Source organism: Petromyzon marinus, chromosome 64 (genome assembly GCF_048934315.1).
Source record: "Petromyzon marinus isolate PM22_M1 ecotype Great Lakes invasive population chromosome 64, UKy_Petmar_22M1.pri1.0, whole genome shotgun sequence".
NCBI classification, from domain to species: domain Eukaryota; kingdom Metazoa; phylum Chordata; class Hyperoartia; order Petromyzontiformes; family Petromyzontidae; genus Petromyzon; species Petromyzon marinus.
The window spans coordinates 2,564,944-2,587,118 of record NC_133730.1 but is presented as its reverse complement, the minus strand read 5'-3'; the positions used below and the strand labels follow the sequence as shown (position 1 = coordinate 2,587,118).

Below are 22,175 nucleotides of genomic sequence, written 5' to 3'. Positions count from 1 at the left end.
GAGGTGCGTGCGCATGCGTTGAATTTCTTTCGCATCGTCCGAAGCCAACCGTGCTAATCGGAGGTGCTTTAACTTCATAGGTGCTCAAGAACAGCACTTCCCCCCAAAAGTCTGTTAAGGCTATCAGGGGGATCTCGGTCTTGGTTCATGGTACAGGAGGATGTAGAGCTGATAGGACTTGCTGATGACTGGTACCAGCAGTGTCAAGATCGGCCTATGTAGGAGGACCATGAAGGACACTACTGGGCAGTTGGGGGCAGCCCGCCCTCCAGCAACAGCGGAGGGCAGAAGAGCGACAGTCACAACAACAAGCGGAGTCAACCCATGGCAACTGGATCTGTCCTGTGACCTCCTGCCAGTTGTGAGCCTTAGACACTTCACGTGGCCTCTAGTTGCACCTAGCCTGGCACAAGCGTCGGCGGTGCCATCGCCGGCCACTTAGCGGCGAGTGATGGTTGTCATCGTCGCTGTTGTTGCGTTTACGTGTGTCCAGGCAAAAAGGTTGGTGAAAGACCGTTCGGCCCTCGGTAAGGGAACGGTTCCACACGCCTGTGGCTTAAGCGCGGGCACACACGAATCTCGAATAAAGACGCAAGCGGCGCCTAGCTGGCGGGGGCGGCCCTGCCGGATTGCCCTTTGCTTGAGTTTGATTTTCCACTCACGTAACCGCCGACGACGCAGCCAGCGGCCGGTGCCAGCGACTCAGCGGCATTGCTCCATTCTTGCGCCCGCCCCATACAGGCAGACAATAGCGAGACGGCCGGAACAATGCTTCTGAATAATAAGCAGATTTTCTTCTTTGGGCACCTTAATAAAAAAGCGCGCGCTTTTCGTCAGCATGGCTGTAACCGTGGAAACGATCTCTGTTCTGTCTTTGAGTGGAAGCTTAAAGAACTTTGGGCGGGGGAGGGGGCGAGAACACTGGGTCTGCTAGCGGGCAGCAAAACCTAACCAAGCGTAGCGGTGATTGAAATGAAGACGCTGGAAAGAATCTGAAGCAGAAGACGCAACGCACGTCAACAGGGAGATGACATGCAGAAGGCTGCCTTGCTACGGCGGTGGTCATGTCAGAAAAGACTGATGGGAGTGGAGCAGGAGGCACGGAGAGGAATGAGACAGACATCCGCGGCAGTTGGGATACGCTAGCGATCATTATTATGATGGTGAAGATTATGACAGTGATTATTACTCATCGGAGGAGAGCAGCCGCTGCCAGGAGTTTATTGACCCAGTGGCCATACGGGAAGGGGAACCGAAATTACAGTCGTGTTGAGAACCGCTTTAGCATCAACAAATATCCCTGGATTAGGACAAACATCCATGGCTGTTTACATATGCGTATTTGTTTAGCTTTTTGTCGTTTTGGTGAGCCGGGTCACTCTTGCAAAATGTGACTCACCGCTGGTCTCTTGAGTTCTGGACCTGGTGAAACATCAACTTAACTTAAAAAAAAAACGATTCGGTAGTTGGTACCACGGCCGATTTGTAACTTAACAGTTTATTAGGTAAATTGACACTGAAGGTTTCTTCGCGGGTGCCCGAAAAGAACGTGCGCGACGAGTGCACAACTCGCCGACTGCGACAGATCGTGGAAGCCGGACAAAGAGAGGCGAAGAAAATCTGCCGAGAAGCACGGAGGGGGTTGCGTGCGTAGAATTGTGTTGAGAGACAGAAAGGAGGAACACACGTGTGGATCGGAGGAACAAATGCACATCGGAGACGTCGTGTCAACTGTCGGCGGAGGCAAGCGGGATTGGGCAAAGCACACGGCAAGAAGCGATGGTGGACAGACGCAAGAGGCCGGCTGCGGAATGGCGTTTTGACGGTCCTCCAACTGCTGGAAATTCCACATTCCTAAAATGGGGGGGATCAATGCGTACAACAGCACAGCGTCGTCTGTTGACGTGTCAGCAAGTGGTGTTCGAATTGGGGCCGTGTTGTTGCCCTTAGCCGGGTTGTGAACCCACAATCTCCCGGGGTTGAGAGGCCCTTCTGGCGATCCCACACACTGGGCCGTATCGTGGCCAATTTGTATTCATGCAGCAACGAGAGCCGTGCACATAGAGGCCAGATAAATAAATAAAGAGCGATGCCCTCATTCATCTTGCGGTGCGTTGTTCTACGCGTGGCAACAGTTAGCAATCCCACGATTCACCCTCTCCACCTCCGGCGATTCAACAAACGGTCTAAAGTTCGATTCATCCATCGATACTTATCTGGTTCCGTACTTCTCTCGCACCTCCGATAAGCACGGCTGGCTACGTACGGTGATAAAGAAGTTCAACATATGTACAAAGTGTTTCACCTGTGAAGTTTGTTCGGGTCACTGGCCTAAATGTAAGTAAGTAGCGATGTTATCAGCCATGATCTATCCATTTCTGGACGAAGCCTTCCACACACCGACGGCGTCCCCCCGCGCAGTCCCTCGATGCTGCCAAACTCTCTCAACAAGCAGATCTCATCGCTCCATCTCCACCATGGCCGCCCCCTTCTCAGGCGTCTTTCTCTGCTCTCGGCCGTCGCCATCGTCTGTACTCACCAGGAACTCTCTCCCATGAGGTTCCCGGCAATCTCCGAGCCCGTTGACGCTTTTAAAGCTCGTATTAAAAGTGATCTCTATACATTCCGCTGAACGTTTAGCCAATTCAGCAAATTGATTTTAGGATTTATTTCATGATTTTAGATTTCTCGGTTTTTAGCTGAATGAGTTATTTATTGTCCATGTTGAGTATCTGTCGCTGTGTCTTGTTCAGTCCTTTGAGATCTTTGATGAACGGCGCATTGTAAACATAATTATTATTATCTATTGACCATCGGCATTCTAGCGACATTTCCTGTCCAAGCCCACTTAACTTTCCTCAAAAGTAAATTCGTAAGAATCAAGGAATCTCCAAATGCCCGATAATTCATGATGCCTCATTTACTAACACTTTGGAAATGCATGCCCCCAAAAATGCAATTTGCTGTTCCGCTAACTGATGCTGAGCGCAGAGTTCCAGACAAGGGGTTTTTTTGTTCAGCAAAGGGCCCCAACGTCGCTCACACAACCAGAGCCGTGTGTTCGATGGGGCTTGGCAGGCCCCGGAGGGCCCATCGGAGCTCAATTATTCAAATTGATTATATTTACACCACATGCCAACACACAACACGTGAATGCACGCATCTACACGCCAAGGGAATAAAAAAAAAACTCTTTTCCACTTTGCTTGATCAAGGCGAGCGCTGTTAGTCGCGAGGGACCTATTATTAAAGCCTGGCACGATACACACAATGTCCATTGGCACATCAACCGGACTTGCACCTGATCTCGCGAGACCTTGGAAGCTTAGAAGCAGGGTTTATGAGCCTGGGTCGTGTGCTCAGACAGGTGACCAGCATGCACGTCAGGTTGTCATAGGTTGTGTCTGCAGCACTGTGTAACGTGGTGGTCAGCAGAGGGCAGTGTAGTTCAACCCAGTGGCCAGTGTTACGCTGCCCTTCTGTACCTGCTCGCGTACGCTCCTTGTCTAACCAGTGAGCGTGGCGGTCATGTACGGAGAGGGAGGGCAAAGGTCGGGGCGGGGGATCAACTACGAATTGCGGAAGCACAAAACTCGCTGGGCAACGCGGGGGCCATGAAAGTAAGGCAACAGATTCTTGAATCTGGAACTTGTTTGCTTCCTGTGTTTTTTTCTTCTCCAGGCTCTCACACACATGGTAAACACCCATGAACGGAACTTGCCAAACATTCCAATGGCAGGACCCTCCTGAAGAAGAATCTTGAAATTCAACGAGGCTTTGTAAATTAAAGGGCAAAGTTATTCACTTATTATTCGATGAGCAAAAATGCTCAACCATCTTAATATAGAATTAATGCCATTTACCACCAAAATTGGCCACCAAAATCTGGCTTTGCATCAAAGGGTTTTTGCTCTGTGCTCCTGTTTGACTAGTTAGAACCACTAAGAGAGCTGGGGCCATCTGTGTCATCTCACGTGGAATCCGGAGGTGGGGGGGGGGGAATTTCAAACTGACCAATAAAAATATGTATCAAATGCTTAGAAAAATGTGTTTGAGCAGTACACGGCCCTGTCCGTTTAATCATCGCATTCAAGCAATGCAATAACTACCGTGTTCGCTTCCGGTCGTAAAATTGGTACCCGCATGGTGCGTCGCAATTCTGTGGACGTTCTAACTCCCCGCTGTACAACACACTAAGTACGAAAAAAGCATTGAGGAAACGTGACTCAACGAACAAATGTAACCGCGGCTTAAAGCGGCAACGATTCCGCACAGGAGGCATTCTGTAAACGTATTTGACGCGCGCTGTCAAAGTGCGCAGACTCTGACCTCTGCTGGCCACATGCTAACGATGCATCCCTCGCAACTGAACACAGGTTCACAAACGGAACGTGCATCGGCGGCTGCAATGCTTTGCCTCCCCCCCTCCCTCGCGGTGCAAATTAATCGTTGGTACTCACGATTCCGGCCAACGATTGGGTTTATTTGTTTCCTTACGCACTTTGGTGAACGTAGCAGCCTCTAGTGGCTGTTGTTACTCTGGGTACTCCAGTTTTGTCCCACGCGGTTTTCACAGAGTTGGCCAAACCTCCCCACTATGGGACCAATCTGAGACGGTGTCTCCTGAGACTCAACGAGAGACGCTCTCCTGGGTAAAGGAAGGGCATCACCATGATTATTATCATCATCATCGAATATTCAGCGCAGCTTTAGAAACTCTAACCATGGGTAAACTAAATTATTTGGCGATACTGCAGTGTTTGTATGTTGAACTTCTTTCGCACCGTACGGAGCCAACCACGCTAATAGGAGGTGCAATAGCAGTGGTGCACAAACCAAAATAACAAAAAAACTCAACACGTCCGTCAACAAGACTGTGGCCTTTAAAGGAAAAAATGAATACTTGTTGACGTTTTGGCCAACGGCCTTTCTTCATAGCGCGTAACAGAGAGGTCAGAGAGACAGATTGGACAATAAGCATTGGAGACTGCACTTAGCACCATGGGGGGGGGGGCCTGATAGTTACATTATAAATAATCGTGGGGAGCTGCCCGAAATGAACCGGACCACCATGAGCAGTGCTGGCAGAGCACTCCTCCAACACGCAGACCCTCAAGCTGACCACCACTCACGGGTGGAGTCATCATCGTGGCGGCGATGTCAACCTGCATCCACCGACGTTGGCGCCTAATAACAATACCCGCCAGGTCGCTGCCGTTCACGACAACGTGTGCTGTAGGTTTGATCCTTAATTCCGTCTCAACGTCGTCGGTTCTGTTATTACGTGTTCCAAATGCCAGTGTGTGAAAGCAGGACAATCGACCTTGGGCATCATCACCACCATCATCGTCGTAGTCGTCGTCATCACCATCATCATCATCAGCACAACCGCCATCATCAGCGTCATAATTGTTATCATTGCCATCCTTCCCTCAAGGTCCCACGTGTGGAGTGCGGTCATATAGGGGAGGAGGAGTGGGATCATCTGTGCAAAGGAGCTTGATAGCTCATCGGATTTCTCCAGGATAAATATTTCGATTCTGAGCCAAGGAGCTGAGAAGCGGGAACAAATTAGGGTTTATGATGATGGTATGGGAGCGGATGGTGACAATTTCAATTACAGTTCTCTTGTTAATTTACCTGGCCAAGAGAACCTGAGAGTCGGAGAATGTGGTGGATGTCATGGGAACGGAGGTGGGGGGGGATGTGCCCAGTGGTGGTGGCGTAGCAGTTAGTGCGCTGCCAACACCAGTGGTGATTATCTGAACCAGTCATGGGCCTCCCCAAGGTCGACCAAGCCTCAAATGAATACCTGGTGCGGTGTTTAAACATCGTCACTGGGGAGAAAAAGGCGGCCGGGCGTGGTGCTGGCCACCCACCACCTCGTGTGCCGTTCCGGCCTTCACAGGTGCTGCTCGCTCACGGCACTCGCCCCAACAGTTTGTTCAGGCTACGCTGGGGATCTTTGTCTTTCGAGGGGGTTGGGAGGGAGGGAGGTGGGGGGGGGGATGAGAAGCCCTCCTGCCCGGTGTGGTGAGTGCGTTGGGACGAGGATTGTACCCGGACCATGATGGCGGGCTGTCCAGGGGGCGCATCTGCGTGTGCTGCGCTTGCTGCCCGTGCTGGTTGCCCATCAGCACCGCGCCAGCCATGGAAGCGTTCCGCTGGGGAGCGCCCAGCAACTGGTTGGGGGGGGGGGAGAGAGAGAGAGAAAGAGGGGAGAGGTGCCGCACAGCAACGGACAGGCGGACGTCAGCTCTCGGTCGTGCCATCGGACTCGGATGCCGGACGTGTGGCCATCGAGTCGGGTTGACTTTGTTTAGCCAGGTGACCAGGGGAATATTCCCCAATCGCAAGATTAACCCGGGTCAGATAAATGACGGTTCACCCGATTCTCATGACAGCGACGCACGTGTGGAGGTGTTCGCTGAGAACTGGTTCGCCAGAATTTGCGCGAATTATGCGAGAATGTTACATATGCTGACGTTAGCCTATTAGTAATGTGACGTGCGGAGTGGAAAAACCCACTCTTGTTCCCAACCTCTATAACGCCACATCCATGCTCCCCACACATTCCCTAACTCGCACTGACCAGCGTGGCGAAGTATGGTCAATAACCCCTTCAACCCGCACGGTGCAGGAAGGCGCGCATCCAGCAGTGGATAGACACAACATGTTGCACGTAATTGGTTCACGTGCCCCGAGTAAGCCCCGAGAAGCACTACGCCGATGAGTGTAAAGAAAATAATTGGTTATTGAACTAGGATCGCGAGGTAGGCGAATCGCACTGCAAATATACACAGGGGACATTATACAAATCGACACCGCGCGCCATGTCGCACTGGTCCGAGTGAGCGCGGGGCACCTTCCACGCGACTTCTGATAGCGGAGGGCAGTTCGAACGTTTACGTGCGCGGAGCGAGAAAGGCTTCCAAAGATGACGTGGGGTAGCCACGGAGGAACACCGCTCGGGTATGGCCAGTTCTATGTCATGGGGAAGGATGAACAGATCTCGGGACGGTGCTCCGAGGGGTACGAAGCTTCTCCGTGGCCAGAGGTTGAAAGGAGAGCGAAGAAATGTGGTGGGTGATCGTGTGGCACCTGTTCCAGCCGGTGGACAATCCACATTCTCACGTCGCCCCGCTCGTTGTTGTGAGCGTCGCTCATCTGCCCTCAGCTGTTGCTGGAGGGCAACTGCCCCCCAACTGCCCAGTAGCGTCCTTCACGAGCCTCCTCCACAATAAGCTGATCTTGACTCCGATGGTACTAGTCCTGGGCAAGTTCGCTCAGTTCCACATCCTCCAGGTGTTACAATGGGCGCTATGCCCATAATGCCCATTGTGCACGCGCACCGTGCGTCGCTTATTCAAACATGCTTCCCTGTTCACGCAAATGCGACCAACCGCTCTCGCGTTTCAACATCCAGAGGCCTTAAGCACCGTGAGTTTGCGCTCTTAGTCAGCGCTACGCTTGGCACCCACATCTCCCCCCAACCCCCCAACCCGGTCTGTCCCACGTGTGGCGCCAGCATTTGTTGGGGTCCGGCGCGGCGCCGCCTCCGCCGTTAGTGACAAGGTCCCACAAAGCCAGCGCTTATCCGTGGCAAATGGACAGCAGCCCTCTGTGTTTGCATGTCCAGGAATCTTCCCCACTCAGGACTGCAAGCCAGGGTTTTTCATGGAGAGCTGTTACTCTGAGAAGTTAATAACAGGTATTTTTTTCCAGTCTGCCTTCTTACAAACATGGCTCCATACATTTCACAAAGTAATTAAAAGAAAGGCACTTATATATCACTCATATTGCAGTGTGGCAGTGAAGCAGTGATGAGCAGCACACTGCACGATGGACCTGGTAAGAAGAGTTCGATCCCTGGCCACGTCTAACATCGGCAGAGACCTCACACAGACCCCACAATGCCCAGCGATGTCAGCGTACCTGCTGTGCAGTTGCGACGTCTCTATTGAGATACACACGGAACGGACAAAAACGGCCAAACACACATGCAGTTTCCCTGCACCATCGCTGTGTTGCTATCTTTTGTAGCTCTATCCATAGGAAATCTTCTGTATCCACTAGAGGGCAATAGGGAGCAGTAAAGGCCATCATGGGGTAATCTTTTGTATGTACAGTAGATGTTAACTACCTCGCCTGGTTTGCAGGAGCTGCTGGTTTCAATCCCGACCCTGACGACTGTATATTTGGAGCGTGCACGTTCTCCGCGTGGTCGCATGGATTTATCTGCGGGTCCTCCGGTTTTTCCATCCACATTTAGAATCAACGTCCATTTAGAGTATTTGGCTGCTATAGATTTCCACATGATGACAAGCGACATCGTTAAGCTATCATTTATGGCCAGGTCACTTCTAAAAAAAGAGCTATATAGCTCAGTGAGCCTTACCTGGTAAAAAAAATAGTTTATACTTTGAACTTCTTTCGCAGTGTACATAGCCAACCACTTAAGTTGTCAAAATGACACACCTTACACACACATTTTTAGTCAATCCACGACTGGATAAATGCCTTCCCACGCTGCATTGGTCATCGGGGGTTGTTTGACCATACTTCACCATGTTGGTCAATTCCCGGTCAGTGAAGGTCAGGCTCAAAAACGGTTCAAATATTACTCGGCACCGATGATAGCCTGGTCGGAAGTAGAACTCGGGATAAACAAACACCCGAAAAGGGGACTCCTTTGATGTGCAGCACCACTCCCAATAACGGGGAGCAACATTGATCGTTGCGTTTGATTTGAATAAAAATAGCATGGAATTTAGATTTAATTGACGGGTTTGCCAGCTTGTTTCGACACATGACCTCAATCACGGAACAAGTACAGAAAACGATGCCTAGTACAGGTGCAATCATTCCGCTAATGTGCACAAAAATAAGGTTTTGTACACCTTTGTAAAAAAAAGTATTTTTAACCGATGCCAGGGGACAGCAGTAATCCATTAACACCTACCTCCCTTAAGAGAAAACTTTGCCCAGTAAGCATCCAACCCGGGCTGCACAAGCATGTTTGAGTGATTGTAATTGTAAGGCTCCCATATCAAGGTACGTTGTTAAAACATTAAAAACAAACTTTTTTACATCTTCGGCCCGAGTTTCACGTTACCCATTCTTGAACGTCCCTGCTTGGGCTGTTTGGAAGATTCCATTGTAAGGAGTGTTTGACATGTGGGAGTGCTCTGGAGACAGCCCATTCATAGCAGGGGGTGACGCTCAAAGCTTCACACAGATAGATTGAGCAATTCAAAATAAAGGGGTTTTTTTTGGTTAGGTCACATAAATACAAAATGTGTCATTAACCTGCCACCACAGCCAATTAGTAAGCTTTGTCACGTAAACAAAGTGTGCCACTGGTGTGTTGGAGAGTAAACCCACGACATTTACAATTCGAATACGTTTCGCTAGCAATGACAACCAGCTTCATCAGGCGATTTGCCAGAATTGTGAAGAAGTCTTCCTGTGTCGGCCTTATTTACGGTCCTATTTATCTCGCGAAAGCCTACGTATGAAACGGATTCAACAAGACATACTGTCCTGTTGCTATCCCATGGTTGACTGGGAGCGCGCTTGTGGGACGGTTTAATTACGGGGCAGCTGAAACCTGGAATCGAACCCCAAGGATCCCAAAGGTGCTGGCTCGGTGCTCTGGCCACTGTGCCTCCTCGACTGCACACCCATGATATTATTCTTATGAAGCATGCCGGGAACGTTATCAGAAAACCATTGCGCAGTCATAGAAAGTTAATTTGCAAGCGTTGCTCAAATACACGGCCGACTTCCTTTGGGTTGATAAAGTAATGTCAAGTAACCCCGATGACCTGTACGGTGTGGGGGAGGGCCTGGTTATGCCAGGCTTGATCCAGCAGTGGACAGGCAATATTGATGTACACACACGAAATATCTGCCAACATCATCATCTTGATTTAAAGCTTTCGTGACTGCAGGGATTCATATTCTTGGTTCTTTCGGTAAAGTCACGTAGAAGGGAAACAATAAAATAATAAAAATCTAGAACAAAATTTTCTTGTTGTGGTTTTCACATCTGATGATGATTGCTTGTGTTGCAGTCGAAACGTCGTGAGAATTTTATTGTTTTATATTTTCATTATTTTATTGTTTCCCTTCTACGTGACTTTACCGAAAGAACCAAGAATATCATCAACGTCAAGCTTCTACTCCGATTAGCACGGTTGGCTACATACGGCGTGAAAGAAGTTCAACATACATACATAAAAGATTGCTGTACGCGATTCCGTTCATGTCTCGGGAAATGAGTAGAACGACAGACACGTGTGTGCAAGGGGAACGCAGAGGGCTGCTGAAACCGTGAGGTTTTGCTGAACGTGCAAGTGCTTACCGCCGACAGAGCAGCTGGCCCCAGTGCCATAACCGACTGAAAGAGGAAACCGTTTGAATTGTGGGCATTTGCCAAGTGCTGAATGAACGGTTGTTTGTAACCGGCGAAACCTCTGCATTTACTTGTTGATTTCGAAATGAACCGCGTACACATCTGCGAATTGTCTGCTGACTTTGATGATCGTTCAACGTTGCACTGCGCGACTCTTTAGCACTTCCGAGAAACGTTATCACAGATCCTGTACATGGTCCCTCTCATTTGCCTACATTTTCCGTCAGAATATTTTCTTTGTTTTTGCACGTATCCACACGCACCCGTGAAAAAATACTTTACGGATACGTTCCTTACTTGCTCTAGAAATCAGCCTAGCATTGCGTCTGCGTGTTGTGTGTGCGCGTGTGTTGTGGGGAGCGGTAGTGTAGCTGCGCTATGAACCCAGCGACCCGAGTTTGATTCCCGCTGACGGCCAACACCAGTGACGATTATCTGAACCGACCCAGGGCCTCCCCTAGGTCGACTAAGCCTCATTTAGGGACCTGGTGAGGTGTGTAAAATCGCTGCAGAGACAAAGGCGTTCAGGCATGGTGCTGGCCACCCACCCCCTCGTGCAACATGCCGGCCCTTCATAGGTGCTCGCTAACAGCACTTGCCCCAATAGTCTGTTAGGGCTATATGGGGGGGGGGGGATCTTCGTGTGTCGTATGCATGTGTGGTGAACTGTGGTGAATGTTTAACCCTTCCGTTGGCAGCCCTTTGAAATTCTTCGATTGCCATATGGCATTGTGCGTCAATGGGTGGGCGTGTCCACGCTGCTTTTGAGGCATTTCTGTTTGCCAAAAAGCTTCCGTTGAGTTTAGAATTGAACCGAGGATGGTTTTTTAGGAAGTTACATTTGACACTTAAGCACAGCAATAATTACAAAGAAGTAATTATTGCTGTGCTGGTTGTTAAATTCTGTCTGGACGTCCTTCAGAGACAGAGAGGAGAGTGGTTGAATTTTTACAACTTTTGCTACATTCCCATTTGTCAAAATGGAGAAGTGAAATCTTTTGTTAAATTGAGGAGAGTGCAACGACTTTTTCCAAGCTTCCGCCATCACGCCCATCTCGGCGTCGTCCAAAAACACCTTAATAGTTTTGGTCTCTCGATTATGCTCTACAGCTCATCGTCTCCACAAAAAACATGTTGTGGTACGCATGTCCACCGGTTCTCCGCTACTGCCCACGGGACACGCAACAAGTCTCTCCTGTGGCAGCATACTTCAAAAGCTGTTGTGACCTTCCACCCTAATCTCCTGCATTGATCACCCACGTTTCACATACATACTTCGCAACCGGGGGAAACGCCCGCACCCCACAATGTCTTAACTACCACTATTGCTTTCGCTCCGCGAAACACTTCTGTCTTTCCATGGTTTGTCCGTGGCAATCACGAGATGGGTTTTTCGTGCCGCTCAAAGCCACGCGTTCGCTGGCCCCCAAGCCACAAAATGCGAGCATCATTAAGGAGCCAATGAAAAGGGCCTCGGCAGAAAAGTAGGTCTCTTCATCTTTGCCAAAGTGGACGTCTTAAGTTTCATCGCATTATTTGTATAGCGCCGAACGTGCAGGCGCATGTAAGCTCGTGTGCAAACAAGCGCACGCGCACGCACGCGCGCGCGCGCACGCGCACACACCGACTCCCTCACAACCTGCAGCGTGGTTACCGTCGCTAAGCAACACGGGGCCATTCAAACACTGCGGAACAGCAGGAAAAAACGGATTAACACCAAAACAGGGCCCCGCACTGTACTCGTGACGCGCCGTTAAAGAGTGGCGGAAAAACAAACGGGAACCACCAATCACAACCATAATATTCGCCGATCGTGATCAATGCACTGCTGGATGAAGGCCACCTCCCCCACCCCTCCCTCGCCCCCCAGCCCCCCCCCAAACAATCACCATGGTCCAGTAATGTCACGACCCATCCAGCTCCTGCATACGAGCCAATTAATCACCGCTCCATCTCCACGGTGGGCATCCTCGCGGGCGTGTTCCTTCCTGTGGCTGTCCTTCCACCTCCAGTCTCACCCATTCACCGTCATCCCCACCGAGTGACGCGTGGTCCTGCCCAAGCCCGGCCCCTACTTTCCTTAACGGTCAACGAGAAGTCGTCTCCGCTAATCTTTCCGACATCAGGATCCACGTTCGGGTTAATTTACAACCACTCACCCGAGGTGGGTGTGGAGAAGGGAGGCTACGCTACCGGGGAATGTTTTAATCCGCAGAAATAACTCCGGTTCTCTATTTTCACAGTGAAGTGAAGGTACTGGGATCACCACACACACACACGACAAAAAAACAACGTGCAAGTCTTCGTCCGTGCCCTGGCGTTCAGCACGAGGTCTCAGTGGTGCCGAGCGGCGGCGTAGCTGTCAAGTGTGCAGGCGGTGCAACTGCACCGACGCCCAGGGGCCGTAGGGACCCAGGCGTTGAGCGACGACGAGGGGGTGAAGGTGTAAAAGGGCCCCCCCCCCCCCCCCATTGTATTTCTTGCACAACTGCCCATACCAGTCACGCTATGTTACCGACACCTGCTGCGGCAATGTACTCATGGGTTATCAGCCACCCTTAAAATCTCATTTCACACCAATGCATTTTCGCTTACGGTCAAGCCTTCCATAAACCCGTCGTGATATCTGTACCAATCAATCCTGGTCCTTTCCTTGACCAACCGGCGCTGACCGGTGTGGCGAGATACGGTCAAACAAACCCCCATTGCCGACGCGCCGTGGGAAATTCTCACCCAGCAGACACTTGATAATAGAGGACCGCCAAGTAGTTTTTTTTTCTTTCTTTGCTATTCAACAAATTTACTCCTGCCATCTCTAACGCCGCCAAAGAGGACGTCCCCTAGGCGCAACGGAACGGACCATCTCGTGAGCAGGTGCCAGGTGGCTTGCTACAGCGCAGGAGGACCATAACAGGCGGCAACAGCTTGGGGAGCGACCTCCGCCAGCAGCGGACTGATCACGGCTAACGATGACGACAATGCAACTTGACATGCACGTCCACTCCTCTCCATTGACCGTGCGCAGGTGCCATTTCAACACATTCACACGAAGCCCAGCATGCTCCACCGCGCGCACGTCACTGCCGGCGGGACGTTCTCCCGCACCTCCCGCGAAAGCAGTATGCCTCCGTGCGAGTGAGAGTGGCGGACCCGGGGGGAATCTATGGGCCGTCCACTCAGCTCGATGCGGACACGAACTATATGTTTGTTGGCCTCGTGCAAACTCGGCGAGGTTGTCGCAAACGCCTGTGGCATTCTTACGCAAAGCCCACCTGGGGCAAGGCGCCAATGGCGTCGAGCTAACAACAAACCATCGCAGACAAACGCATTCCACATTCACCACCAGTGCCAAAGCTTACTGCGGCGTGCAACCACTTTACAACGGCAGTACCAAACGATACAAACAATCGATCGATACCTCGGTTTGAAACCAGGTGGGAACAGGTGCAGACTAAAGGTCTCTCTGGCAAGGGAGACCAGGGTTACATAAAGTAAAGCAGTATAAAGCATGGACAAAGTGATAAAAAACAAATGAAACAAACACCAGATATAAGAAAACGATAGCGATAAAATTAAGTGAAACTCGCATCACAATGTGATTAGATCTTGAGAGGGCTCTCGGCCTGTGATGAACCATTCCCTCGCGATTCAATTAATTAAATGTCGCGATTTGGCGCAGCGATTTCATTCAAATCTCTATTGATTAATTTATGTATTACCTGACACAACAGGTTGTGGCAGCCGATATGATGATTCACAACTCAGTTTTGGGTTAGGCCATGCAATTATCCGGCCAGGTTTCTGTCGTGAGACCTTGAGTTTTATAACAATTCTTAAGTTTAACACGTAGGCTTTCGCGACCAATATCATCCATAACACAGGTGTTTTGGGTTAGATCGCGTAACTATATAAAAGTGGCATTAAACAGCAACAAATCTGGCTGTTTCCTGAAGCTAGCTGTAATTACTGGTGAAACGTCATACTCAGATTGTAAATGTTGTGGCTTTGCACTCCAACACACCGGTGTGCTGTACTAGTGACAAATTAGCATGTTCTGTTTACAGGACAAACCTTACTAATTGGCTGTGTCGGGTGGTGGCGGGTTTAACGGAACATATTTACGAGATCTAACCCAAAAAAAACCTGTATTATTAACAATTCTTAACCAAGTTTAGAAATCGGATACGTGGCATTTCGCATGACACTGCGTCAAGCACCTTCAGGACAGGACTCAGGAAGTCACAACAACAACGTCACCTGACCTGCTTTTTTAAACAGGTGTCATTACATGACTGGAACAACCAATCAGTTTAAACAAGATACTAATCATTCAAAACGAATTCATGTTTCCTAATTGTTTTCTTATTTATCTGGGCCAATGTTTTACAACATACGCATTATCCATGATTATACGAAGCTGTAGCAGGCTCGTTTTAGTGCTTGTAGCACCTGCAAGAGTCACAAGATCAAATTACACACACCAAGCAGGAATCGACAAGAACAGATTCTTAAGACTCACAATTTGAAGCAATTTACACGAGCAAAATAATAATAATCAATTTAATACACACACCGACGCATCGCTATACGTGCCTTCTCAAACAGAGTCGCCCACTGTCTGCTTTCAATTAAACCTCAAAATGTAATTTGCGAGTCAATTATTGTTTTTTTTGCAATTGTGGTGTTTGTGTGTCCATTTTATTGGAAGCAACAGTGGACGATGCTGAACATGCAGGGTTCCCATTAGTTGTTCACGTACAACACCAATAACAAGGTCAACTTGTTATGAACCATCGCTGCACAGTTCTTCCGAAGAGAGATCAAACTCGGACGGTCGAGGAGGAAGCACAGGCGGGCGGGAAGGCAGCAAGCCAGGCACGGATCTGGCGCTAACAAAAATTGCCCAAGCTCTGCGGTCTTCTGTATAGTAAAGATGTTCTGAGCCAACTGATGGGTGTTGATGCATGTGGGAGAACCAGAGCACCAAAACAACCAGTTTGTGAACGTACACAAAATCGGAAATTATCGCTTCCCACACGCATGGATTTACGTTGCCGCCTCACGTTGGTTCTCTGCTCTCGCCCCCTCGGCGTGGAACTCTCCCAATACCTTTGCACATCCGCAACATAAAATGCACTCCGAATTTCAAGAAACATCTAATGGCCTCTCTATCTGTGTTGGGTCAGGCTTTCGAGCAGCCCTGAAGCTTGGTTGCAAAATCTGGCTCGTTATAAATGTCATCATCATCATTATCCTGAGGGCAAAAAATATTTTAAAGATAAATTGTTACATCCATGGCACTGCTTATTACTGCCGTGGTGGCTGGGTAACATTTTCCCAAGCTTCTGTCCAAAAAACCTGGCCTGCGACATCGACCCTCCTATCTACACCTGCGTCAGGTGACAAATTACCAGGCAAACGCAGCTGCTGATCATTCCCACCTGCCGAGCAAGAGCCCTTTTGTGACGCAATAACTAAGGGAGGAAAACCGAGCTTTCATGTTCATCATTTTTATCGCCGCCCAGAGCCCAAAAGCGGGAAAGCATACTGCGTCAACAACACTGGCTGAACGACGCAGCTATTTACGGGGGCCTCTTTACGACGACGGCTGCACACGGCGAGTTTTTGCAAGAGACACATTACGCTGGGGACATTGCTTGCGGAGCGAGCAGGCCCACTGATCCAACAGCATCTCACCTGGCTTTCGCTAAACAACCACAATTAATAGACAAGCAACAGCTGACAAGGGGCTGTTTGTACAGCGGCTCTAAATCGCTTTGGCGACAAACACCTACACGCTTTAATTTCCTTAGATGCTCACGGTGATAAATTGTTTGCGGGGCCTTTTCCTAGTGGTAGGCCTTGTGTTACCGCGGGGCCAACTGTATGCATGTAGAACTTATTTCGCACCGTACGTAGCCGACCATGCTACTTATGAAGGACAGCAAACTAAACACAAAAAGCAGTTCCAAAAAACCCAATGAAATTAAGCGACGGGCTCGTGTTCAACGGGCAGGCCCGTATGATTCCCAAGGACTGCCCTTACAAGCCACACGAGAGGCACGCACTCACCATCTGCTGGGGCACGTTCACGTTGGACGGGGCGAGCGTCTTGGGCAGGATGTGCTTGCCGGGCGAGCCCAGGTTCCCAACGGGAAGCGTGACCACAGAGACAGTGCCTGCGCCACGGCAACACGGGACGGGGGGGGGGGGGTTGCCGTCCTTCAATATCTGGATCCAACCACGATTCAAAAATCAACTTGACGAGCAGAAAACAAGCTCGAGGTGATCGGCCCCAGTGGCTCAGAGGTCGAGGGAGAGGGCAGGGCGTGGGATCGCCAAGATCCTGTATTGTAAATCGAGGCTTTGAGCCGCTCGTGATTAAAACCGATTTCCCAAGTATAATAGTGCGAGGCGAGGGTCTCAGCCTAGTCACAAATAGGCCGTGCGAAAAAAAAAAAACTCATCGCGTTAAATTTGGCTCCACACTTAATCTTCCTAAGCTGCAGCTGTAAGATGAAAAAATATCCAGAGGCTTTTTGGGTTAGATCGCGTAAATATAAATGTCGTTAAACCCACCACAACCCGACAAGCCAATTAAGGTTTGTCACGTAAACAAAACGTGCCAATTCGTTACTCGTACAACACACCGATGTGTTGGAGAGTAAACCCACAACATTTACAATCGGAGTACGACGTTTACGTGACAAACCTTACTAATTGGCTGTGACGATTGGTGGCGAGTTTAATAAACACGTATATATTTACATGAACTAAACCAAAAAAACCTAAACTATTGATATTGGTTGCAAACGCCTATGCATTAAAAACTGAAAAAATATCGGTCCGACTATCACGGGAGACGAACAGCCATTCACGGTTGAATTTGCAGCAGAGCACATGTCTGTGACGACAGCACTACAAGATGATAGTACCAGGAACTGAACCTAAGAAAAGATGGTTCATGACCTAGCACACACCGACTGCTAGGCCGACCCTACGACAGGTGCCAAAACATTTCCCAAATTTGATTATTTTTGTCCTGGGCACAAGTTGAAAAGGTCATAACGTAGTTCTACTCGAACGCAGATGAGACAGCACGACATGACTGACCCATGAAGGGATCGGTGACACATTCATGAATATTGCCCTTGTGTTTGAGATGGCATGACGATTGAAAAAAATAACTTACTTTTGGATGGGCTGAAGTTTTCCAAAAAGCCCCTTAACTCTCCATTCTTGTCAAAATATCCGACCTGCAGAGCGAATACACGAGTCAGCTACACGGGCCACCTTTACAATTTCAACGCAGTTCACACATCGGTGAATGGAAAAAAGAATGTGTGCAGTACACACACAAAAAATCATAACATGAACATGTAGTGCACGTTGTGTAAAAAAACTACGAAAATTCCAAGATACACATTTGAAAACTATCAATATATGTCATGAATATATGCAACACAACCTACATTGAAAGCACAACATGTAAAAAAATAACCAGAACTTTGTAACAATTTATAGTCAATCCACTGCTGTACAAAGGTCGCCGTACTGCTGTGTCAGTTACAAGGCTTGTTTGACCATACTTCACCATCCTGGTCGACGCAGATTTGTGAAGGGGGAAAAAGCCCAGGACCGGTTCAGATATTACTTCGCCACTGATGCAAGTCATAGCCAGGAACAGAACTTGGGTCAATGGATCCAGAGCACAGTAATACCAACCACTGTTCCACTGCCCCAACCAAAGCTTCTATGTCAACTGTACAACAGGTTATAGTTGTAAAGTAACACTTGTCCACAATAATGGTTCATTTTGAAAATTCCCAAGGTAACCACGTGGTCCCTGCCATGATTAAGCACCGGGCTCTCTCTGTAGTTCTTGCAATGTGTGCGCACACGTACATCTTTGGCCATGATGTCACCGGGGTTATGCCAGCAACGACCTGTTCAGTGTTCAACTCCGGCTCCCGTTCAAAGCGACTATCTGCAATGGGAATGCAGACAACTACATGTCACCACTTACACCTCCGCACAGAAGGCGCGATCCGACGTTCAACATTTCACATCATTTACAGCAGTTTCTCACGTGCGCTGTTAAAAGCGCATCCATTAATGCCAAGACGCGTTTCAAGTTTATTAGTTTAACCGGGTAGGACCTCAGAAGTAACAAGAATCAGTTTTAATGGCAAGACTGACCTGGGTGACCCAAATAACAAAAACAATAAAATAAAGCAACGAAGCCAACAGAAAATAAGACGGGGGGGGGGGGGAGCAAACTTTCACTCAATTAAACACATGACAAATGTTTAGACTTCTTATTTTTAAGTAAACATTAGGCGACGACCTCATGCAGAGAGCTTTCCAAACGTTTATCTCGATATTGTAAAAACCCAATTCACACACTCTCGGTCATAAAACAAGCGACGCAAGCGAGCGAGCGTGGTCTGGTGGCTGGGAAAACGAGAGGCACGACTCACGGCCACCCGTTGTTGGCACGCTTCCCCAGAATCTCGCTGCATACGTGACTGTCGGCAACGCATTATGTGAATGTACGGGATGTGTACCATAGAGATGATCAAGAGGTGGGGGGGGGGGGGGTTAGAATGTAATGGTTTAATCCAATTATGTTAAACGCAGGGGATATTAAACAGCCAGCTTCCAACGCGGTGCCCCCAACGTCATCGCTGTTAGACCAATCAGGGGAGTTGAATGGACGGATTTTAACAGTAATGTTCTAGGATTTAAATGGATCTGAATACAGAATTGGGCCTGATGAAGATCTGGAACTATTTTAGTATGCAAAATAACTAATTGTGGAAGACCATGGGTCATATCTCGAAAAATGATGTTGCATCTTATTGACAAAAAATTAGATATCAATCCTAGAGGTATCACGCATGCCACATTTCCACTATAAAAAGGAAGTGGCGAGCAGTGCTGGGTCAAACTAGATTCGAAGCTTTCGTGACTGCAGCAATTACTCTTTGGTTCTTTCGGTGAAGTCACGTAGAAAATAAAATCAAATAATAATAGAATACGACGTTTCGGTTGCAACACAAGCAGCCATCATCAGGTAAGAATGAATGATAAAACACAAACACGGAAACAACATAGGCAGACACACATGCAGAGACACACCGAGCGAGACACGCACCGTGTCTGTGTTTTATCATTCATTCTTACCTGATGATGGCTGCTTGTGTTGCAACCGAAACGTCGTATTCTATTATTATTTTATTTTCTACGTGACTCTACCGAAAGAACCAAAGAGCAGAGCTGGGTCATTGAATCAAACCGACCAAGGTCACACTCTCCCCACAAACTATGGGCCTCCCAACTCACCCACTCGTACAACAACGGCCTAGTGCCCGACCTCATAAGGGAGCACGGTTGCCGAGCAGGATTAAGGTTAACGTGACCGTGGTTGAGGCCATACTGTGTTTATTTGAACTACAGCCTAATCACTATGCGCTGGCTGGAAGGGTTGAGGCTGTTAAAACAAATGAACAGACAGGCGTCTGTTCATTTAATAGTTACAAAAAATATTCCCGTCGGGCTGGTAATAAAATAAAAACACAAGGTTCCATTTCACTTTTTTGGGCCTAAATAAATAGGGTGGTGCACCAAAACATGACTCGGTTTTCATTTGAAGTAGAGAGATATACCGTGGTCTGTTCAATGCTTGTGTTTAATGCTTGTGTTCAATGCTTGTATTAATTGGTAGTGTTGGCTTTGCCCAATTTCAAGCTTTGATATCGCACGCCACAAGAGGCAGACTACTTGATTCAATGACAACGGGATTGAATATTTGAATGTGTTAATCAAGAGATTCAAATAAATGTCAAACTCAAAGCTCGCCTTGCCATACAAGTGAAACCAACTGGCCTCTAGGCTGTATTATCTGGAGGCCCAAAAGATTCGCAATCGAAATTCAACAAGTTTTTTCATTTTTCTTGTTATAAACAAACACGCACACTTGCATATATTAGTGCCAAATTTCAACTTTCATACATTTCTAGACCATCATTAGAATTTCCATCAGTCGGCAATGATATGCAATATGTACACCGCGTCAAAAATATTCATATCTGGTAACCTGTCACCATACAGTAGTTTTAAAACCAACACAGCCAAGTGCTTTGAGAGAGGAGTGTGAAGAAGCCACTGTGTGAAACCAGGCCCTGTAAAAATGTGCCCGCAAACTCGGGCAACCGAGGCCCTTCAAGGCAACGCAAGAACACGGGACCAGCGCAAGTTCACGCAAAACATAATAACGTGATGGGAGCATTGGGGGCGACATCATACACCTGTCAACGCATACCATTTACCCCGAATTATTGTACAGGGAAATGGAGTTATCAGGTCCAAACGGCGTACAGACGTTTCAATATGGGCAAAAAAAACATAGTTTTGTATATTTGTTTGTGTTTCTCCCTTGTGATGGTGCTTTGTAGGATGAACGTTGAGGTTTATAAGGGCACGGGGTGACCAATAAGGTTTGAATTGGTGTGTAATAAGTTAGGCACTGCTAAGTGGTTGACAGGTACGCTACAATCCCAGCCACGTCTAACATCAGTTGGAGCAAGCCTGGTACAACCCACTTCACACCACCCCGCAGAGTGACCAGCGTGAAGTACGGTCATACAAATCCCCATCACTGGCAAGGCACGGGGGAGGCCTTCGTCCAGCAGTGGATTGACAAACGGCTGCAAATTGTAATGTATTTTTTGCTTTAACACATAGATAAGATGTCTTACATCTATTCTTCAAATAATTAATACGGTGCAGGTTGACAGCAGCGGTTGTGTTAACATACTCCACACGCTGGCCATTGATCACGAGTTTAACATTTCGACAGCGGACAGCCACCCCACGGCAAGCGTCATATTTCCGCACACGCCAAACCGCACACGTGCAATCACGGCCAATGTCGCGGTGGGGTTGGGGGGGGTCTCACGTGTGGGGGGGGGGGGGGGTGACACCGGTTGGTTTGTGGCCACCGAGCTCAAGAAACAAGAGGGGTAAACAATCCTGGAGACCGACGACGCAGATGACAGTTCAAATGACGCAACATATATGTGTAATTAATTCTTGAATCGGCGAATCGTTTCCCTATGTGTGTTAGATTATTGTCCACGGCTAACATCAGTGGCGAGTCATATCAGAACCGGAATATGTATATATATCCTGGGGAAATTCGATGAGCTATAAAGCTCTTTTTCACAGATGCCCAGAAACAATCCACCACTCCTCCCTGCCCAACTCACCATAACCAGTTGAGTGAAGTATGGTCAAACTTCCTCCATAACCAACACGGCGTAGGAATGACTTAAGTCCAGCAGGTGGATTGACAAAGGTCTGAGTATAAGTAGTCCTGTAAATATGAATTAATCACCAAATGCCAGACCTATGTAAACAACCAGTTCCGAGACAGCTAAGCCAGTCACTTGACAAGTGAGAGAGGCGCCTATAACACGTTGCGAGGGCATTTACAAGTACGTGCTCACGCGATGATTAAATTAATAATATTGTGGTGGCCTGGGACCGTAAGCCTATGATGACCAAATCACCCGGATTGCAGTCCACTTTGCGTGACATCACGGAAGCTGGGCAGGATTTCTGAGCCTGGACAATTATTGCATGGGCGACAACCGTGCACAAAACACGGGTGGCTGTAAGGCTGCTGCGGGGCTACGTGGTGGACGGCAGAGGGGAGAACAGTGACATCGATTGTTGTATTGTACTCCTATGTCAC

At 48.5% G+C, this 22,175-nt stretch overlaps 1 protein-coding gene across 4 annotated transcripts in view; it reads right to left on the bottom strand.

Annotated features, from left to right (window-relative positions):
- LOC116956312 (transcription factor Dp-1-like) overlaps nt 1–22,175 on the bottom strand; it is a 42,408-nt gene that overhangs the window by 18,474 nt on the left and 1,759 nt on the right. For 2 of the 4 annotated variants that reach the window (XM_032977833.2, XM_032977830.2), the window contains exons 2-5: nt 18,323–18,404; nt 17,610–17,673; nt 16,490–16,596; nt 6,061–6,182 (exon numbers count right to left, since the gene is read on the bottom strand). In XM_032977833.2, coding sequence (XP_032833724.1) covers nt 6,061–6,182; nt 16,490–16,596; nt 17,610–17,673; nt 18,323–18,334 — 305 coding nt within the window. In that variant the 5' untranslated portion in view covers nt 18,335–18,404. The remainder of the gene's footprint in view (nt 1–6,060; nt 6,183–16,489; nt 16,597–17,609; nt 17,674–18,322; nt 18,405–22,175) is intronic. The other 2 variants (XM_032977834.2, XM_032977835.2) reach the window with 2 other exon arrangements.